The sequence below is a fragment of the Thunnus thynnus genome, chromosome 23 (assembly GCF_963924715.1).
Source record: "Thunnus thynnus chromosome 23, fThuThy2.1, whole genome shotgun sequence".
In the NCBI taxonomy this organism is placed as follows: Eukaryota; Metazoa; Chordata; class Actinopteri; order Scombriformes; family Scombridae; genus Thunnus; species Thunnus thynnus.
The window spans coordinates 15,470,486-15,497,447 of NC_089539.1; the positions used below are offsets into that span (position 1 = coordinate 15,470,486).

Sequence of the window (26,962 nt, forward strand, 5' to 3'; positions counted from 1 at the left end):
GACGCCAAAATCTGACCTCACTTTCACTCTTTTCTCTGCACAATCCGTCCATACTTCCAGCTAGAGCCATGCCAATATTCTTTCAACATTCAGCTGTTCTACGTGCTCTCCATCCAATCCAGTTCATTTGCTTCTCATCAGTACCTTCAAACTACTTGTGTTTTAGCAGACAGGTTCAGATCAAGTCAGAAATAGGCATAGGAACCTGCTTTAGCTCAGAAGCGGAACAGAACAATTAGAGAAAGGGCCTTTGTGTTTTAGGGCACAAGCCATTCTATAAGAATGCCAAGAGAGAGAACAAAACATAGATTTTAAGCTGGAAGAGCAATAGAGAGTTAAAGGGTTTATGGCTTTTGATTCCCTTGGTGTTGGGTGTGGTGTCGGTTGTTACGCGGGAAGGTTCGTAGATTGTTACCTGAGTCTGGATGCGATTGAGGCCTCGGAACCAGAGGATCTGGCCGCGACGGAGCTCCCGCTCGGCGTGGTCAATCTCATCCATGTCCTCCAGCTCCTCCAGCTCCTCATCTGGGATCTCCTCTTTCTGGGTGCCATGGCCCGCCGTTTTCAAGAATTTTAAGCGGCTGGTGGGTATCGAAGAGATTACCTAGAAGACATCAGGATGTATATGAACAACACTGACTTACAGTGTATTGATATCCCTTCAGGTGACATTTTATTTGCCACATTTCTGGGCGCATCACAGCCAGCGATCCTGTAAAACGAGCTGCCGATGGTACGTGTGAGTGAGTCGGTTTGAAGTTGTCTGGTTTGCTCCAAATCTTCAAGCCCGTTCCACAGGGAAGTGACAGATTTAGATCACAAGAAGGAAGAAAAGCAGGATTCTTACACTTCCTTCATTTAATTATTGAAGCAACTCTAATCCAGGATTACTTGAAAATCTTTATTTCTATCAGGCACACAGACCTTTCAGTGCTGCCATGTTTATTTGTGCCTTGTGAAGAATAAATCTTTTTTTAATTAATGAGAGTACATATGACTTATTATGTGCACTGCTCTGTAGGATGAGTCTGGACATCCTGAGCAAACTAGATGGAAAGAATTATATCAAACGTTCATGGTGGAGAGTCTGCACCCCTTCATCTCTCACAGTCAGTAATTACAAACAGGTAATTAATTTTAACTTAACAAACAAAATCTAATAATATAATTCAGCACTGATAAAAATGTGTTCACAGGAAAAATAAGTAAAAGTTCTTTGACACTGTGGCCAACTAATTCAGCTGGCTACATACAAATATAAGCTTAATCAAATTTTTTGTAATGTTCAGTATAACTACACAACATGATTTATTTAAATATCTGTGTCCATCCCTTCCCTGCATTACAACATACTGTTACTCTGCCTCACAACCATTACATACCCACTGAGCCAGTTCCAACACAGGGGGGCAGTGTCATGCCATATTTTTGCAACAGGCCAACAAAAAGGTGAAGCTCAGCTTTATTGTCACATCATACCTGTCCCCATAGTAGAGAGCCAAAACCTAAGAAAGTGCACCACAGCCACTGGTCAATGGTCAGAGCGACGCAGCTGAACGGCTTCCCGCCAAACTGCACTATGACGATCTGGAGGAGCAGGAAGAGAGAGGTGGAATTAATTAGAGAGAGCAATTTTAAGTCTCATGGGGCATTTTTTTAAATGTATTAGTCACCAAGCACATTCATACTCTGGCCAAGCTTATATTTGGTGAGAGAAATATGATACTCTGTTCTGTGGAGTGCATAAAACTGTTCCAAATCCAGAGCACTGTATGATTTTTGGGTTGGAATTTCACACAAGTTTCCACTGAGAAAGACTGCATTAACTACCTTGAAAAGATGCCTCATTATCACAGTTACAGTGCTGGGTTTTTTTTTACAGGTGCAGGAGGAGAAATTTTGCATTTGAGAGGGAAAAAATCCTAACAAGTTAGCCACAGAAGACTCAAGTCTACTTTACCTGGATAATGAAGGTACCAAAGACAATACTACAGAAGATAAGGTTGTTGAAGATGCCTTCAAAGACATTCCTTTCACCATGGATCTTGCGGGCATTGATCTCGTTGAAAAGCTGCATCAGTACAAAAGTATTGAAGACAATGGTGTAGTGTTCAGAAGGCGGGGCGTGGAGGGGTGTATTCCTTCCGCTGTCAATGTCAAACAATTTCTCCCCTACAGAGCAGTCGGAGAGAGAGAAGTTGTTATGATAAACTGAGGGATTTTTCCAGTAAATGCACACAAAAATATATAGAGAACTACACTTAGCTTCTTACCGGCAAAGAGCAGCGTGAAGATGATGATTAGCTGGTACACTCCCTGGCCCAGGATGTTCTTCATCATTGTGCGAGAAATGAGAGGCTTGTTGCGGCCATATGGCTTCCTTAGCAGCAGGGCTTCTGTGGGGGGCTCTGTGGCCAGGGCTAGTGAAGCAAAAGTGTCCATGATCAGGTTGACCCATAACATCTGCACAGCTTTCAGTGGAGAGTCCTGGAGGCAAAGAGAGAGAGAGAGAGAGAGCGAGAGAGGCAGCAAATTAGGTTGAGGAGGAGGAGGAGGGGACCAGAGTGACAAATAGAAAATAATAAACCATCGACATGATTCATCACTGTCTCACATAATATCTCAAATAACACAAATTCAGACCATCTTCTGGTATTTCAAATGACAAGAATGTGGAAAACAAATTATTCGAGTCCAAGTTTTTACGCAGAGGCAGTATGAGCACTGACGACTGTGTGTTTTGACGTGAGGTCTAAAGGCTGATGGGATAAAATCCTTCAAGTGAAATGACAGCCATTTCAGTGTCTGTACAGATTCTATAAGTGCTATCAGCAAAATGAGGACTAGATTTGTGTGGAAATTGCACAGATAATTACGGCTGGAAAATAAATTAAGTGTTTAATATGAATCTGATAGAAAAGATAGCTCTTAAAGTTGTGTATTAGGCTGGAAAACACACCACATGTTGACTACAAAAGACAGAAATCATTAAGGAAATTCACAATTGCTTATAATATCTTATGCACGAGGAAATTCAATGAATCGGCCACTTAAACAAAATACTCTAGATGAGCAAATTTGAGGGTGTAGGACAGATGTTTGCATATTTACAAAATTATATTAGGCTCTGTGTTTCCCTGCAGATTTTACAGCTGGATCTCCATGGTGAGGCTATGGTGAACTGGAAACTTCACTGATCTGAGCTATTTCAGTCTGACATTGCCAGCTGTAACTATTCCAGTGCTGTTAAGGCAAAGTGTGAATTACTGAATAACCCATTTCACAGTTTAACAAGTTTACCACCCTCACACTAGAGACCACTGCCTTTTTTTTAACCAAGTGAAACAAGCTCAGTTGGTGCCAAACCTGTGTGATGCAGGCTCCCGTAAATGCTACGATGACAGCCACCACATTGACAGTTAGCTGAAACTGAAGGAACTTGGAGATGCTGTCGTAGACGTTGCGTCCCCACATGACGGCTTTGACTATGCTGGAAAAGTTGTCGTCAGTCAGAATGATGTCAGATGCCTCCTTGGCCACGTCTGTGCCGGCAATACCCTGGAGATGAAGAGATGATCAAGGATCTGTCTACGCCTGATCACAACATATTTAACATTCTCATGACCACTACTGCTCAAAATTTACCGTTGTGGCCCAATTAGCAAATAATGTTTGGGCTTCTTCCAAGCTGACAACCACATTTCAATGTATTACTGATGGGATCAGGCTGTTGCAGGTATTAAATGACCTGTGTTATTTTTTTATTAGATTTATTTATTAGAATTCGAGTCTAATTAAAGATAGTAAACACTGAAAACTCACCATGGCAAAGCCAACATCAGCTTTCTTCAATGCAGGACCATCATTTGTACCATCTCCTGTCACTGCTACTACTTGTCTCTGTTCTATCACTGTGCTGTCAATAATACCTAGGAAAGTAAAACAGGTTTGTAAAATGAAACCTCTGAAGCCTAAAACAACAAACTAGTGACAACAAAACAGTTTTCATTTGTTTAACCCATACTGGGAAAAAAAGTACAGAAAGAAAGAATTACCTTTGACTAAAGTGTGTTTGTCTGTGGGGGAAGAGCGAGCCAGTACTCGTAGTTTGGGCCAGATCTTGTCAATGCGTTCTTGTTCAATCTAGAAACATGAAACAAATAACTAATAGTATCCCAAAAGTAAGTTTTCAACAGTATCTGAGGTACAGTATTTTGCTGTGGCCCACCTCTCCTTTTTCATTGCGTATCCTTCTGTTGAACTCTTTCCCCTCCAGGCAAATGAAGTCGTCTCCAGGCTGTAGGATGCCACACTTGGTGGCAATGGCTCGAGCTGTATTGATGTTGTCCCCAGTCACCATCCGCACTGTGATGCCAGCACGTTGGCATTTCCTGATAGCATCTGGGACCTGAAATAAAAAGTGGAAACAATGAATGAGGAAATGCATTTTAGTTTTGCATATCACTAGGTATATCAAAGTTCTTGTTCTAAGCTATATTTGTGATACTATCCCTGTAATGTGAAAGCGTCATTAGTACTTCTAGCAAGCAAAGTTCTCTTTCAAACATGACAAAATATCCGATACTGGTTGGAAGTTACGATGCATCATAGCGGTGTCAGTCCGTCAGTCTTCTTGTTCAAAAACTGCTGACACAGTATTACTTAACCTCACGCTGACGTGCATCAACCACTAACCTCGGGTCTAACGGGGTCCTCAATGCCCACCACACAGAGGCAGGTCAGTCCACTGAGGATATCATTTTCGTTGTCCCAGTCAGGCTCACCCTCAGAGGCAGCGAAATCTCTGTATGCAAGGCAGATGGTCCTCAGGCCTTCCGAGGCCATGGGCTCGATCACTTTCTTAACCATGTCATCTCGATCCCGTGGCCGAAACACCTTCGACTCACCGTTTGCTGTCAGGATTTTATAGCACCTGAGAGGGGAAAAAGAAGATATATGAATAAGGGTAGAAAAGGGGGGAAAAAAAACAAGAAGTACAGGAGCAAAGGAGGAAGAGAGGAAATAAGGTAGTTGAGAAATATGTGTGAAGAAGGAGTTAGGGACATAAAAGTAAATGGTAAAAAAATAATTTAGATGACATAACAGGGTAAGGGGGCAGAGGCAAAGACAAAGCATTTGAATGGTGAGCTGCAGTAGTAAGAAGTCACACTAAGCCCTCTGTGGGTTAAAAAGAAGCCTGCTTGGTTAAGAGGCTTACAGAGTTGTTACCAGCTCATTTTCTCAGTGCCTGTTTTTAAGTCGCAAAGTAAGGGGCTTGGGTGGGACGCACTTGAACTTCTTAGCTGCTTAAGACATTACACATATCATTTACTGCAAAGTCTGGCCAGCTGTAACAAGTAAAAAAAAACCCCAAAAGAATAACCTTTCATTGATTAGAATAATTTGTCGTCTGTTTGGTCAGAATAGTATAAAATTCCAAGAGAGACACACATATAAAGATAAAGTCCAATATATAAAGCAAAATACAGAGTGAACATTAAAGATTAAAAACAGGTTTCTTACTTTTTTAGGAGAATTTCTGAGGCCCCTTTGCTGAACATACGATAGCTGCCATCAGCCAACTTCAACACAGTGCTCATAGACTTGCGGACTGAGTTGAAGGTGTAGACCTTGTAAAGTTTCTCTTCAGGGATCTCGTTGCGAATAGCTTGGTAGTCACGCTTCAGGTCAGCAGTAAAGCCCAGCAAGGCACATTCGGTCTTGTTACCCACCTGGCGAGGCAGGCCCCCTTCTTTCTCTGGAGGCTAAAGGAAGAGGCGTGAAGACAAATTCATGGCAAAAACAATATTCCAAGTGATAGAAAATGTATTTTAGAGCCATAGTGCTTTTCTCAGACCTACCATGATCTTAGTAGTGTAGGCGCAGTTGACTGCTATGCCAAGAATCAAGATGTCTAAAATGGAGGAGGGGATATTCTCCGGTTCAGGGACCTTCCGGAAGTGTTTTTCAGCAATGTATGCCTGCACCACAGTCATGCGGTTCATGGTCAGTGTTCCAGTCTTGTCAGAGCAGATGGCAGTAGCGTTGCCCATGGTCTCACAAGCGTCCAAGTGACGCACCAGGTTGTTGTCTTTCATCATTTTCTGTACAAAGATAAACAAGATATAAATTGATAAAAGGAAACTAAACTCTGTAAATTCAAGGAGAAATTACAAACTGTGCAACCATACATTTTCTGAGTTTAACATAACTCCAGCTTGTACAAAACAGAAATTAGAACAAAGAAATATGTACAAAGGCTACGCTAAGATTGAAATTAATAGCGTTTTGATTGGATAAAGCCTTCTGTTGGCTAACAACTCCAGCAAAGGGGATCATAGCTTGGCTTTAGGGTATCAGTTAGCCAAGTCTCCTTGTCTTAACAGCCTGGCCTGCTAGTTTTAATAGGCTGAAATGTAAGCTGGTCAGCACTGGGCACAGGTCACTTGGCTAGGAGACTTTACCTTAACAGAGTATGCCAGGGAGATTGTCACAGCAAGCGGGAGGCCTTCAGGAACTGCCACCACCAGTACAGTGACGCCAATGATGAAGAATTTCACAAAGAATTGAATGTAAATGGGTGTGCAGTCCTTGATCCAGGGTAAATTCTGGATCCAGAAGGTGTCTACTACAAACAGCACCACGAGGATGATAACGGTGATGGCCGACATAACCAATCCTGGAGGGAATGAGAGATTTGGAAGAAAGAGGTTGGTAATCAATCATAAATGTGATTTGTCACACTGGAGAAAAAAACCCTGTAGATATTATTTACCAATATGTTATTTCTAATGGGATTAATTCTGAGAAGAAAACTTTACAGGAAATTGGAGATATAGGAGATAGTGAATGAAGGGATAAAAGAGTATAGACCCATAAAGTTAGTATGTAGTACAATCTGTAGCATTCAGCTGTGCCAGAATCAAATGTTTTTGTTTGACTCACCTGCTTTGCCAATCTGTACAGCTAGTTTGGTAAGTTTGCCCTGGAGAACAGACTTCTCTTTCTTTGGCAGGTTGGCCTTCTTCTTCTCCTCTGCATCAGCTCCCTCATCACTGTTCAGAGGCTGCATTTCCATTGCAGCACCGTCCTGTGCTTTAGCTACAGCAAAGAGCAAGAAAAAGTTGTTGAATGCAGTGACCTGCCATTTACAGTACTTACATTTTACTGGTATCAGGTGGTGTACACAAATATAATGTACACAATTTGATATTTTTAAAAAAAACAACATTATATTCATATTCAAGCTGATTCCAGAAATCACACTTTCTGATCAAACCAGTTTAGCAGTTGTAACAAATCAGCATATGCCAAAGAACAAAGAAGCTCTTATTCTATAGTCTGGCACCACATAACATTTAGATCAGCCTATTTGCTTATATTTGCAAGACCTGAAATGAAACCGTCTTCTCAATCTTTTGCTGCCACACCAGTGAATGAATTAACTCCAGTAACAACAATAATCTGTATTTTACTGGAGCAATTTCATCTTAAATATTCAGAAAATAAGTTTTTTCCAGATTTCCCATGTAGGTTTTGATAACTAGAACGAGAGGATCAACAATTTTGAACTAGATTTTATTTCCAGTTATTTAATTATCTGACATAAGAAGTCACTGCAAGTTGCTTCAGAGCCCTGTGAGAAAAATTCTGGATTATGGGAATCTGTCAACATAAGAGAGTGAAGCACTACATTTGAACATAACTGATTTATGAAAAGTGACTTCCGAGAGGACATGAGATGTCATCACTCAAAAATTTTAACATGATTTTTTTTTTGCTCCCCTTTTAATCCATGGAACTTGGGAAATGTCACTGTAATTATGTTTGCAGTGATCTGACTGCACAGTAATTAGATGACAGATTTGGAGGTGTAATTACCATACTCCCACCTAGAGATTTAAAGAACAGGTTAGCCAGCTGGTAGCACTGGGATCTGTGGAATCACATCATCTTTGGACAGCAGCCACAGCAGTTGCCAGTTGAATTCCCATAAATCTCCGTCATCTGTTCCTCAACATCCCTCAGGACCTCCCTCCCTTGCTTGCTTGCAGAATTGACGGGAATCCCAAACCCACATCTAACCAGGTAACCTTGGAGACGTAAAGCCTCTAATGGCAAAAGAGGGAGGAAAGGCAGCCGGCAGGCCAGCAGGGGCTGGTCTCTGTCGTGTCACTCACCACGATAAAATCATTAGCTCTGACGACCACTGAGGCTGCTGCTGCTGCTGCTGTTGTTGCTGCTGCAGGACAATTGACACATCTTTCCCATCTCTCTTAACTTGTGTTGATATCATTACTGTGTGTGTGTCTTGTGTCATTTCTGCAGACTTGCTTTTATAAGCATAAGCAACCCCTCTCCATCGGGTCAATGCAAAAGCTTTATTACTATGGTATGGATTGTAACATGGTATTGTGTGTGGATGCGTGTAGCAGGGAGAGGAGGGGCATTAACACTGGGCTACTGCAGCTGCTGTGGACTGTGGCTTGTTCTGCACTTACATGGCCTGTGTAATCTCAGTCTAAAGGATTACTGTTGATTCCTGGCAGGCAGAGGGAATCTGTGCACCAGGGACTAGCGCCAGGGTGGTGGTTACAGACCCAAGCACTGCTGATCATAGTGTCCCAGCAGGACTGCAAGGCTGGCTAGCTGGCTAAGATACCGCTAAACAGCCTCATTATCATTGTTGTCAGCCTGAAATTACACCACTGCAAGTCTTACAGTATGACTCTGAATAGTTCAGATTGGGACATCAATAGAAATCAAATAGTGGGGGCCTGAGGGAGAGTCGGAGAGAGAGAGATGGGTGGGAAAGCAGATGTTCTGGCCCCAGAATTGTTGCATGGCTTTAATCTCCTCATCACTAATCGCTATAACTGGATTCAGTAGCACCTGCTGCTCAAAGCGCAATGTGCCAGGGAAGGACGAGAAAGGAGGAGAGAGACAGAAGGGAGGGCCAGACTGTACAATGGGTATGCAAGAACAGCCAGTACTAAGTATACACTGACACGGGGTCATGCCAAAATATGCAACTCCTCATTACTTGCATTAAACCACTGTAGCCAATTATTAACAGATTGAGGCTTTAACCGACTCCCAGTGCTGCTAAATGGGGAGGGACACTGATAAAACCAAAGGCTAATACATAAAGGCAGGCGCCAAGCTGTAAGGCAATGATACATGCTTGTGTGTGTTTGTGTGTGTGTGCGTGCGTGTGTGTGTGTGCTAGCAACTTACCTTTCTTACGATTTTCCACTGATCCATCCTGCTTCTTGTCTGTGGAAAAAGACACCACGGAGTTAGCAGCTGTAAGGAAATAACTGGAGTGCCTGTATCTGTACTACTACATACCCCTCTTTATGTATAATATTCTCAAATTATATACATTCTATTTGAGTTAATAAAGGCAGAAAAAAAAGCACAAAATTAGCAGGATTGAAAGGCAAAGAAGGGCAATAAAGCAGTGCAGCAATATGATAAATGTTCAGTTAACACAGGACTGTCCTTTGAAATATAAAGAAAGAGAATTTAAAGAAACCCTGAACTTAGAATTTGCTGCTGTACTTCAAGACGTACAAGTAGTCAAACTCTATTGCAAACTACACTTTTCTACACAGGCTCAATCCCTTTTTTGCTTCCAACATAGAGAAAAAGGTCTCAGTGGGAGAGGATGTATCAACAACATGCAAAATTGGTGGTAGTTAATGGAAATGTCCACCTTTGGTGTAGACACATCAAAACAAATAGAAATAGCAAGGTAAAAAAAAAAGCCAGGGGATACCAACTTTTTCTCTGTTTCTTCTTCTCCTCCTTTTCCTTTTTCTCTTCGTCATCGTCTTCATCCTCGCCACCCCCAAGTAAAGTGAAGATAATTCCAGTTTGAGAATTGACACCGACAGCAGTGACCACCATTTTCCCTGAGCCCTCCATCACATGGGTGCCTTTGGACACGAGAGGAAAATAAAACAGTCAGTAAGTGAGGAAAGTGTAAGTACAATATCTGACTAATGTGCCATGTTTCACTTTGTTTCCGACATTACTTATACCATGTCTCTGTTTATACGTTTGTGTTAGCTTTTAGCTTGACCAAATTAACATTTCACTTATTTGTTGCTCTGACTTGCTTTTTTATTTTGGTTCAGTCTGAATGTTGAGTTAGATTCCTTTGCTTACTGAGAGGGTGGTTTAGCCAGACTTTCAAGTGGGATGTTCAGCTACACACAAGATGGAGAAAATAAATGCAGGTTTTCAAATGCAGGCGATAAATACAAAAGAATGCCGCGCTAGCAAGTAGAAAGACAAAGAAACACAGTCACTGATGCAAATATCCTACAAACCTTTAATCAACAGCCTTTAATCAAAAGCCAATTGACAATCTCAGTGAATTAATGGAAATCTGAGAGGGAGGCTACAACAGGGTTTTCACCAGAGTTTAATATCTCTGGCTCTCTATTCCTCTCAGGACACAAGAAAATAACGCAGAAAAAGCCAATAACACAAGAAAAGACAAGATAAAAGAGTAAGAGAGAGAAACATTTAGAGGTTCTCTCATGTCTCCGTTAATTAGAAGATGTTTTCCTTTCATTCGTGAGAGCGATGGCAGAAGGGATTCAGCCTGAGCTAAGGGAAATCAAAAAGCAGTGGTGGAGCAGTGTGTACGTACACACACAGACACACACAGTACAGTACAGTACACTCCTCTCTCTCTCGGAGGTGTGCCGGCAGAGAGCCAGATGAAAAGGTGTTTCTGCAGAACTGACTATTTCTTCAAAGGAACTGAGCAGAGAAATCAGCTTGGTTTGTGCACATGGAATGGACTTGCTACACAGTAGAAATAAAACTATGCAAGTTAAATATTTCTAGTTAGTCTTGAAAGCCGTAGAAATGAGAGAGTCTTCTTTAAAAGCATAGCCAAGTTATCATCAGGAGAGGAGTGATGTAATATATTGATTGCTGATAAATTCTTAAAAAAAAATCAATCACTGGTTTCAACTGCTTATAGCTTTTTAAGTAAACCCCTTGTTTCATATTTTATAAAGATTGTTGATGTAACTGAAACACTTTACATAGTTCTGAAGCTTATGAATGCAGGATGACATGTTGGTCTACAAGCTGTCTGTTATCTTGTGAAGTCACTAAACCGGGACAGTCCCGGTATTACAGCTCAAGCACTGAAACAGTGACTTTCCGGCAACAATAAAGCACCTGTGTGACAAGCTGATGATGTCATATCATAAGTGCATCCATAATTGTTTGGAGTCTGCCTTACTGATTAAAAGTATGTTTGTGTTAGGGAGCATTTGGGATGTTTCTCACTCACTGGATGACTCATGGCATTGTGAACTGATTAAGTCTTGATTAAGATCAAGATTAGGTCAGTTGACCTCCTCGTGCACATGACCGAATAAAAAGTCATCTTGATGAAATTGCACAGAGGCCATATGTAATGCTATATATGTTATTTAATTTGAATAAACACTGAACTCACACAAAGAGAGACTTTGAAGATTATGTGCGTTGTATAATTTAAATTAACACAGATTAATTAGTTTTATAGATCATTTCTAAACACTTAACAGTCAAAGTTATGTGGTCAATCAAATCATTTTTCAAAAAACACAACCTATATTGTCTTTTTGGTAACAACCAGCAATGAGAGGACTATTAAAAACTTAAATTTAAGGCTTCATGTTACCTGATAACAGCATAGGATCTTTTTCTTGTGTTTTCTTGACATGGTCCGACTCCCCCGTGAGTGAGCTCTCATCTATCTTCAGATCATTACCTTGGATGAGGATTCCATCAGCAGGCAAAAGGTCACCTAAAACACACAGAAAAAACCTTCAATTTGGAGGAACAAAAGTTGACAAAATTAGAATTGTGCTATCATTTTTGAATGAGTCGTGAATGAGATTATATTCATCCTAAGAACTGAAAATATCCTCTTACCATATTTTATTTGTGCAATGTCTCCAACCACGATCTCAGCCACAGGAATTTGGATAACTTGTCCTCCACGGACAACAGTAAATTTCTGTTCCTGCTCAATACGGCTCTGGAGGCCCCTAAACTGCTTCTCTTTACTCCAGTCATTGAATGCTGTCACCAATACCACGCAGATAACCGACAAAAGAATAGCGGCACCCTCGATCCAACCTGCTTCCGCCTCATTTTCATCCTCCGCACCGCCAGCAGCCTTTCCACAGTCTGCGGATGGATAGGGGCAAATTAGTAACAACAACCACATCATCACCTCATCATCCCAGCACAGCAATGCAAATCATTAAGAAGAGAGGGAAATTCATTACATTTTACCATTAAGAAATGACTAGATAAATGATGCATGAAAAAAAAAACTGAAAAACATTTGTTTAACATAGAATATATTACTTAAGTCCAAACTATTCAAGCATAAGAAACATGTTAACACCTCACATAGTATGCTAATATCCTTAAATAATAACATAACAATAATAATAATAATAATAACCTAAATAACATAAATCATTAAAAAAGGAGAAAGGAGGACTGCTTACGGTCTCTTTCGGCATCTGGAGGTTTATAAAAAGAAAGGCCTAGTGAAACTATGGCTGCCACTTCTAGGATAATCAGTGTGACATCCTGTAGTGCCTCCCACACTAACTGTAAGAAAGTTTTGGGCTTTTTGGGTGGTATTAAATTTTGCCCAAACACTGTTTTCCGCTTCTCGATGTCTGCAGGCTGCCCGCTTAGACCTGCGGAGAGAGAGAGAGAGAGAGAGAGACAGAAGAATTTCATTCATAGGAATTTTCATTTTAAAATCTATCTTGGCATGAACTGTTACACTACAAACAACATCTTTTCACTTTTACTTAAATATTGCAAAGTCTTAATTATGTGCCACATAATTTGACAACAGATGGATGTGGTACTGTAGATATTTAGTTTACAGGAAGAGAGCTTGACTCGAAATTTAAAAAAAAAAACTCTGAGCCGCACTCTCGTCACTGGGCCTCTAAAAACATTATCTCCAAAAGGAATCAGCATTTCTGACAGGACACTGTGGAGGCGACAATGCTGGGCAACAATGACACACATTCTGTGGGCATGTCAAACATTTACACCTCTTTCGGGCATGCGAGAGAATGTGCGGACAGAGGTCAAATCTAATCCCATAAATTGCCTTTTAAATACAATGTCCGGCTGACTGGAGAGGTTGAATCAACCTTATACTCACAGGTTCCTATGTATGCTGCTGTACTGTTATAGAGTCATCTCTTTGACACATTACATGTCTGGGTGGCTTGAGACCCATTCATCCGTGTGTACAGAGAGCATTCTGCAGCCACCCATTCAAATGCCTCCACATTCAAGGCACAGTCATATATTCAAAAGGGCCTTCGCACATTTGATGATGCATGACAGTTTTTCAGTCCTATTCATGCCGACTGACTGTGTGTAGGTGGCTGTGCAGACTGGATGGAGCTGTGTGTGTGTGTGTGTGTGTGTGTGTGTGTGTGAGGCAGAGAGGAGGTGGAGCAGGATTGGGGGCCAGGGAAGAGTGACTGTGTGAAACTGTTACTGACAGGCAGATGGGAGTGGGTGGGGGTCGGGGTGAGGGTGCAAGGGACTGAGACTAATAAAGAGCGGAGCTACTGACGGCTGAAGGGAAGCTGCACTGGGAATAGGATCGTCTTAATAGGGAAAAGGATCAGTGGGGTCAATGTATGGACAGAAAGAGGGAAGGACAGACACACAGACACACAGACACACACACACACACAGACAAAGTACAGGTACGATGCAAATCATGACACCACATTTGGATAATTAGTCTGTGCAGTGACAACAGTGTAGGGAGTAAGGTACATTGTTCTTCTGTGAAGGGGACGTTTCTTCATCTGGTACGTACAGAAACTGATGGTGGAGGCTGCAGTTAAATTTTGCTTTTTTTTTTTTGCTTTTTCCAGGCAAAGGAAACTGATTTTGCTACTTAAAGACTAAGTGAGAAAGCTAAGGCTGCCTGTTGACAATCTCATGGGATGAATAAATATCTACACCCTGCTTTACTGTCCTTATTACGGTTTCTTCCTTTGACTACGATATCGTGCACTGGGACTTACCCAGAAGTAAAAGGATTTTTAGGTGGGTTGCTATATGAGTGTTAAAGTGATCACATGCCTACCAAATCCGAAACTGATACTAAAGTCAGTTTTAAAAGTCACTATCAAGGGAACCCTCTATTCCCACGAGCACATGGCAGTTCACCTCATTGTTTCCAAGTTTCTGCTTTTTGAATGTCATGATTTCTGTCTTTGAAGAACTGGTAACCATTTTTCAATTGAACTGATTCCAAAACAATCTATACATCACTGTAATCAGCAAGATCATATAATAAAATACAACAATTTTAGGGCTGTAATTTATTATTACTGTATTTTTAATATAATCTCTCTATTATTTTCGATGTAATTCGATTAGCATTTAAAATATAATAAAGAGGGTAACCAACAGCTACAAAAGTTATCAAAGTTGATTAATTTTCTAACTAATCAAACAATCTACTAATCATTTGAGCGCTAAATAATTTCAGAAACTATAATTAAATAAGATGAACAGTGCATTCACAGCCAACCCAAACTACTGCTTCCCTGCTGATTCTCACCAATGAACATTATACATGCCCATAATTAAATTGCATCAATGACAAAAGCACTACACTTTACTCCTGAGTGAATTGCTTCAACATATTAAAATGAGAAGTCATTTTTTCATGCAGACTGGCACATGCCAGGCATGTACTATCATGGCTTTAGAATCAGTTTAATTAAAACACTCCCTTTCCCGTTTCTACCTATTGCTCACTCTAATGAAGCAGAGAAAAAAAGAAGAAAATAATCCTATGTCACTAGTTACATGGTTAATTGACATTACAACCTTGCAACAACACATACTTTTCTAAGAGGGAGGTGAGAAGAATGACAATGACTCATCAGCGCAGCTCCATTAAAAGGCTACGGGGTTTATCCTGCATAGCTGCCTGTTGCTGCTCCCTGGCTGTCACCGTCTGCTTTGATTCTCTATGCCTCTAATGAAAACATGCTGACAGCTAATACTCCGTTCAGTTTTACACCACATTTTCCCTTTGCATTAGTGCAATAAATACAAGTGACAGGGAACGATCAACATGTCGTCCCTCCATTGGATACACAAACAGAAAATAGTTTGGCCTTGGCCCCTCACATCATTTGAGCACCCAGAGTGTGTCTCAAGTCAAGCAGCTAATCATTAACCATTTAATTTGGATGCTTGTCCCCAGCTGACCCCTGTGAGTACTGTCATTTTAACCACCAGTGAGGGGTCAAGGTAAGCCTTCACTCTGGGTCTGTCACAATCAAATGAAATAGGGACGTTTTTTGGTTTTTTTTCTTTACTGCCTTCACATAATTGTCGGCAGAGAGGCATGAGACAACCCCGTCAATGGACAAAAAACTTCAAAGAAATCTTACTTGCAAGAGAAAATGTACATTTCGTGCATAATATACCAGTTAAAGTACGGTCTACAAGCTTCATTGAGAAATGAGGGTTTTTGGATCATTCGACCTTCAACTGATGTAGGCATAAGAACTGCAAGTAAGACAACAGTTACTGTCACTAGTGCAACACTATTACGCAGTCCTCAGTTCCTCTCCGAATGCCACCAGTGCGTGAAAAGATTTTCAGTCAACATATGTAGATGATATACAAATAGGTGTCGCTCAGAACATTTACATAGTTCTTGTCATTTCTCATAAGCCATAAGTTTATGCAGACAAATCTGCTTAACAACTAAGTTGAATCTGAGACATTGTTGGTTACGTCATTCAGTATTTTGGATGTCCTCTGTGACCTTTGTGACACACTTAAATATGACAAAAGTGTTTATACATATCCGCAAGTCTGAGTTTATTAATATGATATTATGCTCATCTGAGTGTAATTAGGATAACTGGATTAAGGGATTTCCATCAACTCTGCTCAAGTCATGATACATGATAAAAGTAATGCTATGACTCATTGCATTACATTTATCATGTGAAGATTGGATTACGCAGGTTTACATGACGGTACCCACTGGGTAGCAACTGATACAAGGAAAAGTATTTTCCTGTAACAAGTGGAAGAACAAAAGGGAAAGAAGTCTTCCAAAATGCAAAAAAAAAAATATAGTTTCTGGTTACTTCTAGGAGGTGAGTCTTTTATTTTTCTTGCAATTTTACTAAAATTACGTTGAGTTGTTTTTAGACTTCCATTACATGGTTATCATTGTCATTTTGAGGCTTTACTGCCTCATGCTCCTTTTCCATTTGCAGGTGATCAGGGCATATTGGGTGTAATGAGGAGGGCTTTGCTTGGCGTTGGCTTTACAATTGTGCTGCACCCTCATTTATATAGCATGATCATTCCTCTTACAAAAATTAATGTTGTCATGCACAGAATACAAAAAATGTGTTTTGGTAGTACACTTTTGTGAAACTAGTATCACCACCCTACTCAGGAATATTGGGAAAAACATTGAATAAGATAACGCTACACCTGGCAAGCTTATGTTGGCATCAGGTTCAAATCTTACTTATCAAACAGAACTTTCTCGGTTATGACCAGTGATGTCTCTTCCTCGGTGGCCCCTCTGACATGTGGTGTTCCCCAAGGCTCTATGCTTGGCCCCCTCCTTTTCTGTATGTATATGCTGCCTCTGGGATATATATTCAATACTATTGTTATGCAGATGACACACAAATTTATGTCCCATTAAAGACCAGCAAAGAAGGCAACTTTCATCATTTATCATCTTGTCTGTCAGAAATAAAGTGCTGGATATCCCAAAATGTTCTCCAGCTAAATGAACACCTTGGCTCCCTGTCTACAAATGCCAAATGTAATATTTGACAGTGACCTCACATTTGAAAAGCAGCAAAAGTCCTTCACTCATGTTTTCAACTGAGGAGCATCTCAAAAAAGTCCTTTCTCTCTCGACCTGATCTTGAGAAGGTCATACATGCTTTCATATCATCTTGGTGTGATTACTGTAATTCGCTGTACAAAGCTGGTACAAAACGCAGCTGCACGGCCTTTAACAAATACTAGAAGACAAGATCATATCACCCACTGGTTACAAATCAATTTTAGAATTGGTTTTAAGATTTTACTGCTTACCTTTTAAGCTTGGCTTAGCACCCAGCTACATTGCAGAATTATTATTTCCCTGCAACCCCGAGAGCAAACTCAGATGGTTATTCTTCTTATCCTTCTGCCTATTGTTTTATTTTTATTTTTATTTTTAATCTTATACTAGGGGAATTTTATTCTGTTTTATTTTTTCTGATTTTACTGCTTAATCATAGTACTTAAATGTTTTAACCATATAAAGCCCAAATTAAGTTTATTATTATTATTGTTATTATTATCATCATTGTTGTGCAGGAGAAGCAGGCTAGACTGCAAATTACATTAAGGCCATGTGTCTGCACAAACACTAAATGTCTGTACTGTACTATCTGTACTCCGATGTACTGTGATCTGAGTCTGTGATTTATCACTGCTCAAAGTGGCATAAATAACATAAATCAGATTTTAACTCTTGTTTACTTCACAGATGAATGTTCTAAAACCACTAAAAACAATATGAAAAGCCACAATCTAGGCCACCATTTCCCACCTTAGATAACTTACTACAAGGATACACAAGAAACCAATTGTACTTTCAAAGGTTTCAAGCAAGGAATTAATACGAGTGGATCACCATACCTCCACAGTTCCACAGTACAGGGAAGAAGGGCTGGCTATATGCTATATCCACTTACTGGCAAAGCCTATCAAAGCACATCATTTGAATTCAGACATGAAGACAAGCTACGCCAGCCCCCTAAATTATAAAGAGTAAACTATCATTTAACAGTCTGAACCTTCCCGTTGAATGAGGGGGTGTGGTGTCTGGTATGACAGATACTGGGAGCCTGTCAGCTTTTATGAATTACAGTCCAAATGTGGAAGCCTCTCAGCTCACAGTCAATTGGATCAATAGGCTGGAACCCAAATATTTGACTACATTAAAATAGCAATCAACAGGGAATAACTGCGAAAGGGAAAAATAAGGGAACACTGTCAATAATATTGATGTGAAGTGGCCTTGCCCATTGGATGAGACTCATTATTTAGAGGAAACAGGAGGGTCTGATTGGGAGAAAATAAATGCTGCTGTGCTAGTAGGGCTTTCTGAAAATATTTATACTGTAGTGTAATTTCATTTTGTCCAATATTACAGCTAAAAATGACAGACGTTCGACACCTCTGTTTTTTTTCCCCCTTCAACTTCACAAGAGTCCCTTCCGGGCGTCTATGGCCGCTCCGCTTGACCAAACTTTGTACTGCATTAGAGCAAAAACAGCTGTGAGTGCCAAGATGTCAGCAACTTCCAGCTTAATGCAGACATCTGGGTACACTTAGGATTACAATACTATGACCCTGAGCTGTGATATTCAATGCTGAGAAAATGTGGTAAAAGGGTGGGAATTTTGTTAAAACAGTACTCCAGTGGTTTAGTATTGCTCTTACACACAGATGGGGGACTCACAAGAGACGGATAAAATAAATAAATAAATAAATAAATAAATAATGGTCACAACTGATGTGGCAGAGGCTCAGACATCCTAACTCCTCAAGCAAGACCATGAAAAATAAGAAGAGCCCATACAGTAAGTACACCAGCTCTGCCAAACTAATTTTTTGCAATCATAATGCCGGCAGAATTGATACAGTGAGAACACCCATTAACTCAGTTGTAAATGTCCAATGTATGAGTCATTTTGCAAAAAACATGCCTCCTACACTTCCCTTTTCATTATACCCTACAAGCCAAATCAATACCCATGTCTTTCAAACTCCATGCCCGAGTATGTCATGCAGGCTTCCAGTTAGAAATGTGTAATCTCCGAGACCAAGCCAAAGTAACCCTGGTGACATCACTGGCATTATTTTCCGAGGCTTGCCACAGAGCACATTATACAACTGTTTTCACAAGCGGAGAGTAGTATTACCCCATGACGGTTTTGATGTGTAAAAACAGTTCCCCTTTAAATGTTATTGAAATTTACATAAGGGACTATGCTACTAGAAAAAAAGGAGAGAGATAGAGAAGAGCAGAACTGAGGCGAAACTAGTACTTTTATCATCGTGGTTACTTACTAACACAGAGAAGGCTCCAAAAAGAAAAAAAAAAAAAAACAGTCGGCATGCACAAAGGAATTGAGCTCATACAAATAACACCAGGCCAACTGCCAAAGCTACAGGTATTAGTGAGCTGTCTCTTTCCACCGCACAAGGGGATCTTCACCACTATTGAAACAGGGCCTTTTTGAGAGGCACAGCATATTTTGAAGGACGTATGTTTAAATGACTAACTTGGAAAAAAAGAGAAAATCCTAGTTTCGATGATTTTTTTTTTATTATTTATTTTTTTATTTTAAAATCGGTGACAAATGCCCTTCATGCTTTACCGTTATTTCACTACAATGCAGCACTGCATTTAGAAAGCACATTATACAGTGAGCATAGTTCATTCTTTTCAAACTCAATGTATTGATATGTTACTTGCCCACATTAAATCAAATCACAGCCCAGTGAATTGAAATCTAGCTGAATTTGGGAGATCTTTGGTGTTACCCAGATTTATGTGGTAGCATAAATAGCTGTGGCAGTGCAATGATTAATTACATTTAGCCTACTCCAAACAGGTCATGCTTTAAAGTCTTACATTCTGAAAACAGGTTAAAGTAGATTGGTAAACTTATCCAAAGCTGCAACAGGAAAGTTCAGTCAAACTTATTTGGGTGAAGAAAAAAAAAAAAAAAAAAAAGCTTGGAAATGTGGAGGATTAGCAAAGGATTGGCTTAAGAGGTTCGAGAAATGACCATCCAACTAATTAGAAATCCCTTTTCAATTGTCAAGCTCCTGTAATCTTAAATGATGGCTTAATTTCCCAAGCCCATGACGAATGAGCTGATTGAAACTGCAAGTATCAAAACTTAGTGGCTGTGTACCAAGTGGAACAGCACCTGCTGCGAGGGGAAACAAAATGTGAACCTATTCAAGCTCATCAGTGCCGTGGGCTGCAGAAGTAAAAACAAACATTTCTAAATATTGAATAAAAGCTGCCTTGAATTTGCAGGGTGGAGAGTAAACTTTTCTAAATATCTATTTTCAGTAGAAAACTAAAAACAATATAATATTCTCTCAGTTTTAAATCATACAGTCTGCTGACAACACAGCTACAAGAGAGGTTGAATATTACCTTACCTACTCATACACTGGTGCTTGATAGCAAAAAGTATTGAAAACCTAATGGGCTCCAACCAGCCACATTCTTTTTTTGTAGCATAATCTTGGTAGAATGAGCAGGGGAGGACAAGTACACTTGCACTTATGAAACTACGACTGTCACTCACACTACAAATATGACAGGACTCTTAGGTTCACCAACTTGACACAGCCACATGCATGTTTGGACAACTCACGTTCTCTCAACAGCCAAATTCCTATTCAGCAATTTCTCCTCAAAGTTGAGACAATGGTTTATCGGGCTGTATAATAGACATGGAAAGCAGAAAACAACAGCATGGTGTATCTTGTAAACTTGTGTCATTTCAATAAATTAAAAGTCAAGAGTTAAATAGTAAGGTAATGATTCCTGCTAGATTAAGAGATGATTTGTTCTGTCGTATAGCCTGGCATTTACAGCATTCCTTTTGGTTAGACGAAGCCCAGGGAATTTTTTCCTTGCTTTGGGACACGGCATACAGAGGACTGTTGCTGCTACAGTGAATATGCGGTGCTGTTTTAATCTGGGATCAAACTGAAAATCCCCTCCCATAAGAGTTCAGTCAAGGTCATACTGGCGATTAGGCAGACTGTCTATAGAGAGACGAACTGAGACAGAGTGCAAGAGTGGTAGAAAAAGGAAAAAAAAAAAAAAGAGGTGCTGTCACTGTCCCATAGTGCTCTACTGTAACCTAACATGTAATTTTTCCAAAACTCTTGGCATGGTCTTCTCATATATGGTGAAGATTTTTGGTGACTAAAGAGGAACAGAGAAGAGCTATTCAAAAGATGAACTCACTCCTTCCCTAACATGTTCAAGTCATTACTTCCCAGCCTTAAACCCTCCTGTTTTGTCCGCCACATGTGGGACACTGACCTGCCTGCAGCCTGGTGCTGTGCCCAGGCAGACAGCTGGTCTGTCTGAAGCTCGCACACAGACACACACACAGACGCGCACACACAAGAGACACAGAGGTGAAATGGGAGAGAGGGAGGGTGTGAGGGACATATCCACAGGCCTTGAAATAGAGCAGGACTGGCCCAGGTCAGAGCCAGCCTGCCTGGCCACCTGTCTGGCATATGAGTTTTCCAAGGAAGTGATGTCAAGGTATCCACAATGTGGATGGCATTGCTAATGACACGCCTCTTAAACTATGTGTGTACCACATTAGCATTCCAACAGTATTTGCTACTAGCACTGTTGGGAAAACATCCTGTATTTGATCCAATTAAACAACAGTCATCATGTTGAGTGTAGTGGAAGTGTTACTGTACCATCTATAGGTGCTGTTTTTAATCGGTTGCAGAGTCCTTGAATATCCCCGTAAGTTTCCCCAATTTTGTTTATCGCCTCCGTGCCCCTCAGTTCCATTAAGGAGCGCAGTTCTTTGAGCGTGCAGCCAAAGTCTCCATCGTGGTTGGCCTCCACCATGGAGTTCTTCACCCCACTGTACGAGTTGTTCGCCATTGTCTCGACGCCTCCCCACTCTAACGCAAAGCGTTGCTGCTTCGACTTAACAGTGGGGTTAAAAAAAAAAAAAAAGTGATGCCCTGGAAAAGCTTAAATCCTCAAAAGTGCGAACACTGTAGTAGTTCCCATAAACAGCTGACAGGCCCTTCAGAGGCAGCTGGAGTCATACGGCAGGTAGCAGGGCAAGGATATTACAAAACAAGCCATTTCCCTTGGAGAGCTGAGTTCCTACTCTTTCATGGTGACTGAGGATCACCCAGAGCCGGAGATCACCATGCATGCAGTTCTGAAAGAGAAGAGCAAACACACACACACAAAAAAAACGTCAATAGTGACACCAGCAAGCATTATTTCATGTACAACAGGGTTTGCCATGCATTTATTGATATCACACGGACAAAAATATGACAGATTTTTGGGCAAACTGTTCTATATATAATCTAACTATGGCTTTATTTCACATGCTGTGACACACTATGCTAGTTTTCACACTGGGGCTGGATGATGTATCATATTTTGTAAGAAAAGTTGAACAGAGTTTTTTTGACAAACACCAGAGACATTTCTCTGTCTCTGTCTTATGTCTTCAATACATCTTTGTCTCAACAAGCAAGGAACGATAAGAACCAAATTTTCAGTTCCTCAGTTTCAGTCTGGATACTAATATAGATAAATACTTTTTTTTTTCAAATTCATTGCATTACCGACATGTGGTTTCCTTTAGTATGCTTGACCTAATACTGTGAATGTTAACTATGATGCCTGCAGCACACTCTGACATCTTGAAATACTTATTAATTAGTATCAATGCTCTTGTATTTTTCTTTCCGTCAGGTGGAGCCTTGTGTAACAGTCTGCAATTGGACATTTTTGAAATATGTTGATGTCACCGTTTCTCTCTCTCTCTCTCCATTTCTGTTATCATACAACCACACTAACAGAGACATTTCTGTTGAGACACTTCACTGCTGCAGGAGAGGAAAGAAGGAAATGTCTGGACAAAACCACTCAGTTGCCGAGACAAGTAGCAAAGTAATTAGCGAAACTGCCTACAGCTATCTGTCGACAAAATTTTCATTGGCTGTACTTGAACTGTAATGAAATAATTATTATTTTGTTATCTGGACAAAACTCTTGTGTAGTAATGTGCTCTCTGCTTCCTGGTCAGAGTATGTGAAAGTAAAGATAGTCCTTTTCCCTCTGCAAAGTTTATCTACTGTAAGTAAATACAAACATACAGTAAATCTTCTTGGAGCTGTTTCACAGTAAACAGCTTCCAGCAGCATCTCCCTGTTTTTTGACTTTATTTGATTTAAGATAACTCACTGTGTTTAGTTTAGTTTTAATTTTGATGTATGACAAAATAAGAAAAATAACTGGCATAAGATTTATACACAGTAGTAATGAAGCAACCAAAATGGTATTAATATTGTAGTAAGAAATAAACAGAAATAAGCAGAAATAAACCACAAGACAATTTGATAATAACTATAAATATGTTATTTTATACTTTGGTCTATGAGGATAATTTTGATTGGACAGAAAATGTGCATTAATCATGCGTAGTTGGCAAGTTAAACACCAGATAAACGTCTCAAGGAAAATAGGTGTACTCTCACTTAAAAACATTTACTCTCATTTAAAAGTTTCACAAAATTTTTGTTTCTATCTTATGTGGCTGCAGAATGTCGAGGTAGTCAGAGACAATGTTACTGTTAATGTTAAGTTACTTAATAGTGGGTGCAACTTTAAAAATCAGCTTCTGTGGAAAATTAATTAAATTCTTTAACTATTAATATTATAAAATATTTGATTTAGAGCTGCAACAATTAGTCAGTTAATGGATTAGTTGCCAACTATTTAATTAACCACCAATTATTTTATTATTATTAATAATAATATCAATAACAATAATAATAATAATAATAATAATAATAATAATAATAATTCATTATTTTTAGTCATTTTTTAAGAAACTAAAAGGCCAAATTCTCTGATTCCTGCTTCTCAAATGTGAATATTTTCTGTTTTCTTTATTCTTCTATGTCAGTAAACTGAATATCTTTGGGTTGTGGATAAAACACAACAACAGTCATCAACTTTTTTTTTTTTTTTTTTTTTTTTTTTTACCATTTTCTGACATTTTATGTACTGAACAACTAAGAGATTAATTGAGGAACATAAATCAACAGATTAATGGATAATGAAAATAATTATTGCAGCCCTAGTTTAATTTGTCATTTTTCCCCCCTTTTATCATGTATTTTATCATTACTCACATCATGATTTTGTACAATTACTGTTTATATGCTGTTAAAATTATAGCCTATATTATAAAATGTATCAATAATGCCTCTTTCCCCTCTTCACACCCACAGATTACCGTCAGTCCTATGGGAAGTTTAATGATGTAAAACATTACAATTACTTTACACAGCACATGATCACAAACAGCATTTTCTCCCCATTGGCCCACTTGGCCAGTAGATCTGAGTTTTACAGGCCCCTTGTATATTTTCACTGGCTTGGCAGCCAAAAAATGAAAATAACTCTTTTTTTTCCAAGTTTGGTGATTTACTCATCGTATACATAATACGTACAACAGTGAAGTTCCCTTTAGATTTGGTTGTTTTCCTTTAGTTATGGATATTTAATGTTGATATAAAATATAAAATTAGGCACATATTGGATCAGTAAATGAATGTTTCTCCATATTTTGTCTTTCTCCCTCTGTTGCTGCTGGTCAGAGACTCATTGCTGCTGGTACTGCTGGTAGAGAGGAGGGGCAGGCTGGTGTCAGCCTAAAGTCAACAGGAATCCATCTAATTTTAAGATACTTAGCTAAATAGACTCAATCATTACATATAATGAATGTCTGTTTTGAGCTCATTCATAACAGTTTTCTATTAGCATAACAAGTTCCATATAGCTGTAAAATATAGCGGCTGTGGATGAAAGGGGAGTTGACTGCTGGAAGTCAAAGACGACATATTTATGTTCTACTTGTTCAACAGTTGTTTGATAAATTGCTCGTACTGTCTCCCTTACTGCCGGATTTTGTTGCACTTTCGGCAGCGAGCAGTCATAGTCGACTTGAGTAAAATGTGACCTAAAGCTCTGCTTTCCACTCCGTGTGTGTGTGTGTGTGTGTGTGTGTGTGGACCTCAGCCCCGCCCTCGTGCATGCAGGGACTGACAGAGATATGGCGTTTAATTAGTCTCAAAACCCACGCACATAAAAACCAGGCGCATGCATATGATACGAGTGCACAGAACAGTATCCACAAGCCGAAAAGTATCCTCACAAGGGAGCCTTTTGGCTCCGCATACACAGACGTCCCACAAGCAACGGGCTGACAAGTGCAAGCTCGATGCTCCCTACACGCTCCCAACTGCACAACACTCGCTCGCTCATCAAGTTGACTTTTGAGACTTTAAAAGGCAGGGACTGAATAGACAGTGGCTGATGTCTTTAGTTGTTAAACGGCTGTTTGCAGACAGGTTTTAGGTAAATTTCTGCCACCTTCTGTATTGGAAGGCGGATCAGAGCGGTTATTATACTATTACATTCAATTCTGCTATTAATTCTGTTTCTCTCTGTTTTCTAAAAATCTGGAAATAGCCCTGTACCCCAAATCACCTGAACTCCTCTATAACATTTCTCTAATACCTAGTGATTCCTTATGGAGTGTATCTTTAAGTGTCTGTCTCTCGTTGATATCTAGGACAGCAGCCTATAAAAATACATGCTCCACCATTTCCTGTAGTCCACAATGTTCACATCTACCCGTAGCATGCTTATTCATTATGTTTAACGCACTGTTCAGACCGGTGTGTTCAAACCTCATCCTTGATATAATGTCCTCCTCCTATTTCTGTTGCTTCCTCTCATTTCTCCTACTTTTCTGTGAATGTTGTAGTAGTGTCTGCCCTTATTTCCTCTATCCCATTCTTCCTGCCATTTCTTTTTCTTTTCTGATTTGATTATATTATATTTTGAGACTAATTAAACGCCATACAGAGAGCAGAGGAGAGAGACGGGGAGGCAAACATCTCATTCTCTCCCCACTAGCTCCATTCAGCTGCTTGAACTGGAGAAAGTGGAGAGTTTGTTGTGACTATTATTAGGGCTGTAGTCTGCTGGTCGACTGGTTGATTAGTTGGTCGATATGCTCTCGTCCGACTAAATTGTCATTGGTCGAATAATCTCCGTGTTATTTTCATAAGGAGAAAAGTGCTACATCAATAGCTTTCCAGGAGTAATCCATTATTTCCTGCGGTGGGAGGGACAGACTAACAAATTACTTGTGAAAAAAGGGGTGTATTCAAAACACCCCCGTTGTTTTCACAACTTTGAACTCGCCCAACCTAATGGAGACTGCTGGGTCTAACTGCACTGAACATTTACTGAACGTTTACTGAACGTACTGAACGTTTACTGAATCTGTGTTTCTCCATAATGACACAACGAGAACCTCTGCCAGGCCAAAAAATATATTTTTTAATATTTGATATCTGAATGAATATCCATTAATCCGGAAATCGATAGCATTTGGGAGTCTCTGAGCAGCGCTGTTCCAGTATGTGAGTCAACCTCTGTCGTTGCCTGGGAAACCACTGGTAGCGTGGCTCTGTTAAGGAGTATGTTTGCGTAGCAAATGGGAAAGAGCAAGGGGCATATAAGTGACGGTGGATGCGAGTGGGGCAGAGGAAAAGACTTGTAGTAAGTTGTCAGTCTGGCAGTAAATGTACAGAACAGACTACAGTGTGTCAGTTAATAAATGCTAAAAAGTCACGTCTGTTGTTTCCCCAAATGCTGGAAAAGTGAAGGGGGTTAGCTCCAGAGTTAGCAGTAATGGGTTAGCCCCCCCTCGCGTGCGACTAATCGATTAGTTGAAGATTATGCACGATTTTAGTCGACCAAGATTTTCTTTGATTGACTACAGCCCTAACTATTATGTGAAATTTCAGCAGTGGCGTTCATCATTTAGCAGCGATGCTGCACCACGCACTGATGTAAATCCGGCCCTACTTTGTGATTCCAAATTATTCATCAGCCGCTTGGCCAGTGACCCAAATTTATTTGTCTGCCATAACTCTGATTGGTCAGTCAACTGGCCAATCAACTTGCCTTGCATAAACTTTTACTGGCCCCTGG

General features: G+C 40.0%; 1 protein-coding gene across 3 annotated transcripts in view; it reads right to left on the reverse strand.

Moving 5' to 3' along the window:
• Positions 1-26,962, reverse strand: part of atp2b1a (ATPase plasma membrane Ca2+ transporting 1a) — a 42,946-nt gene that overhangs the window by 6,523 nt on the left and 9,461 nt on the right. For all 3 annotated transcript variants that reach the window (XM_067582251.1, XM_067582250.1, XM_067582252.1), the window contains exons 2-20: positions 21,610-22,091; positions 12,537-12,734; positions 11,950-12,207; positions 11,696-11,821; positions 9,786-9,941; positions 9,238-9,276; positions 6,946-7,101; positions 6,465-6,679; positions 5,862-6,104; positions 5,524-5,765; positions 4,696-4,933; positions 4,229-4,408; positions 4,056-4,143; positions 3,823-3,929; positions 3,367-3,558; positions 2,274-2,487; positions 1,961-2,172; positions 1,480-1,587; positions 416-604 (exon numbers count right to left, since the gene is read on the reverse strand). In XM_067582251.1, coding sequence (XP_067438352.1) covers positions 416-604; positions 1,480-1,587; positions 1,961-2,172; positions 2,274-2,487; positions 3,367-3,558; positions 3,823-3,929; positions 4,056-4,143; positions 4,229-4,408; positions 4,696-4,933; positions 5,524-5,765; positions 5,862-6,104; positions 6,465-6,679; positions 6,946-7,101; positions 9,238-9,276; positions 9,786-9,941; positions 11,696-11,821; positions 11,950-12,207; positions 12,537-12,734; positions 21,610-21,802 — 3,354 coding nt within the window. In that variant the 5' untranslated portion in view covers positions 21,803-22,091. The remainder of the gene's footprint in view (positions 1-415; positions 605-1,479; positions 1,588-1,960; positions 2,173-2,273; positions 2,488-3,366; positions 3,559-3,822; positions 3,930-4,055; positions 4,144-4,228; positions 4,409-4,695; positions 4,934-5,523; positions 5,766-5,861; positions 6,105-6,464; positions 6,680-6,945; positions 7,102-9,237; positions 9,277-9,785; positions 9,942-11,695; positions 11,822-11,949; positions 12,208-12,536; positions 12,735-21,609; positions 22,092-26,962) is intronic.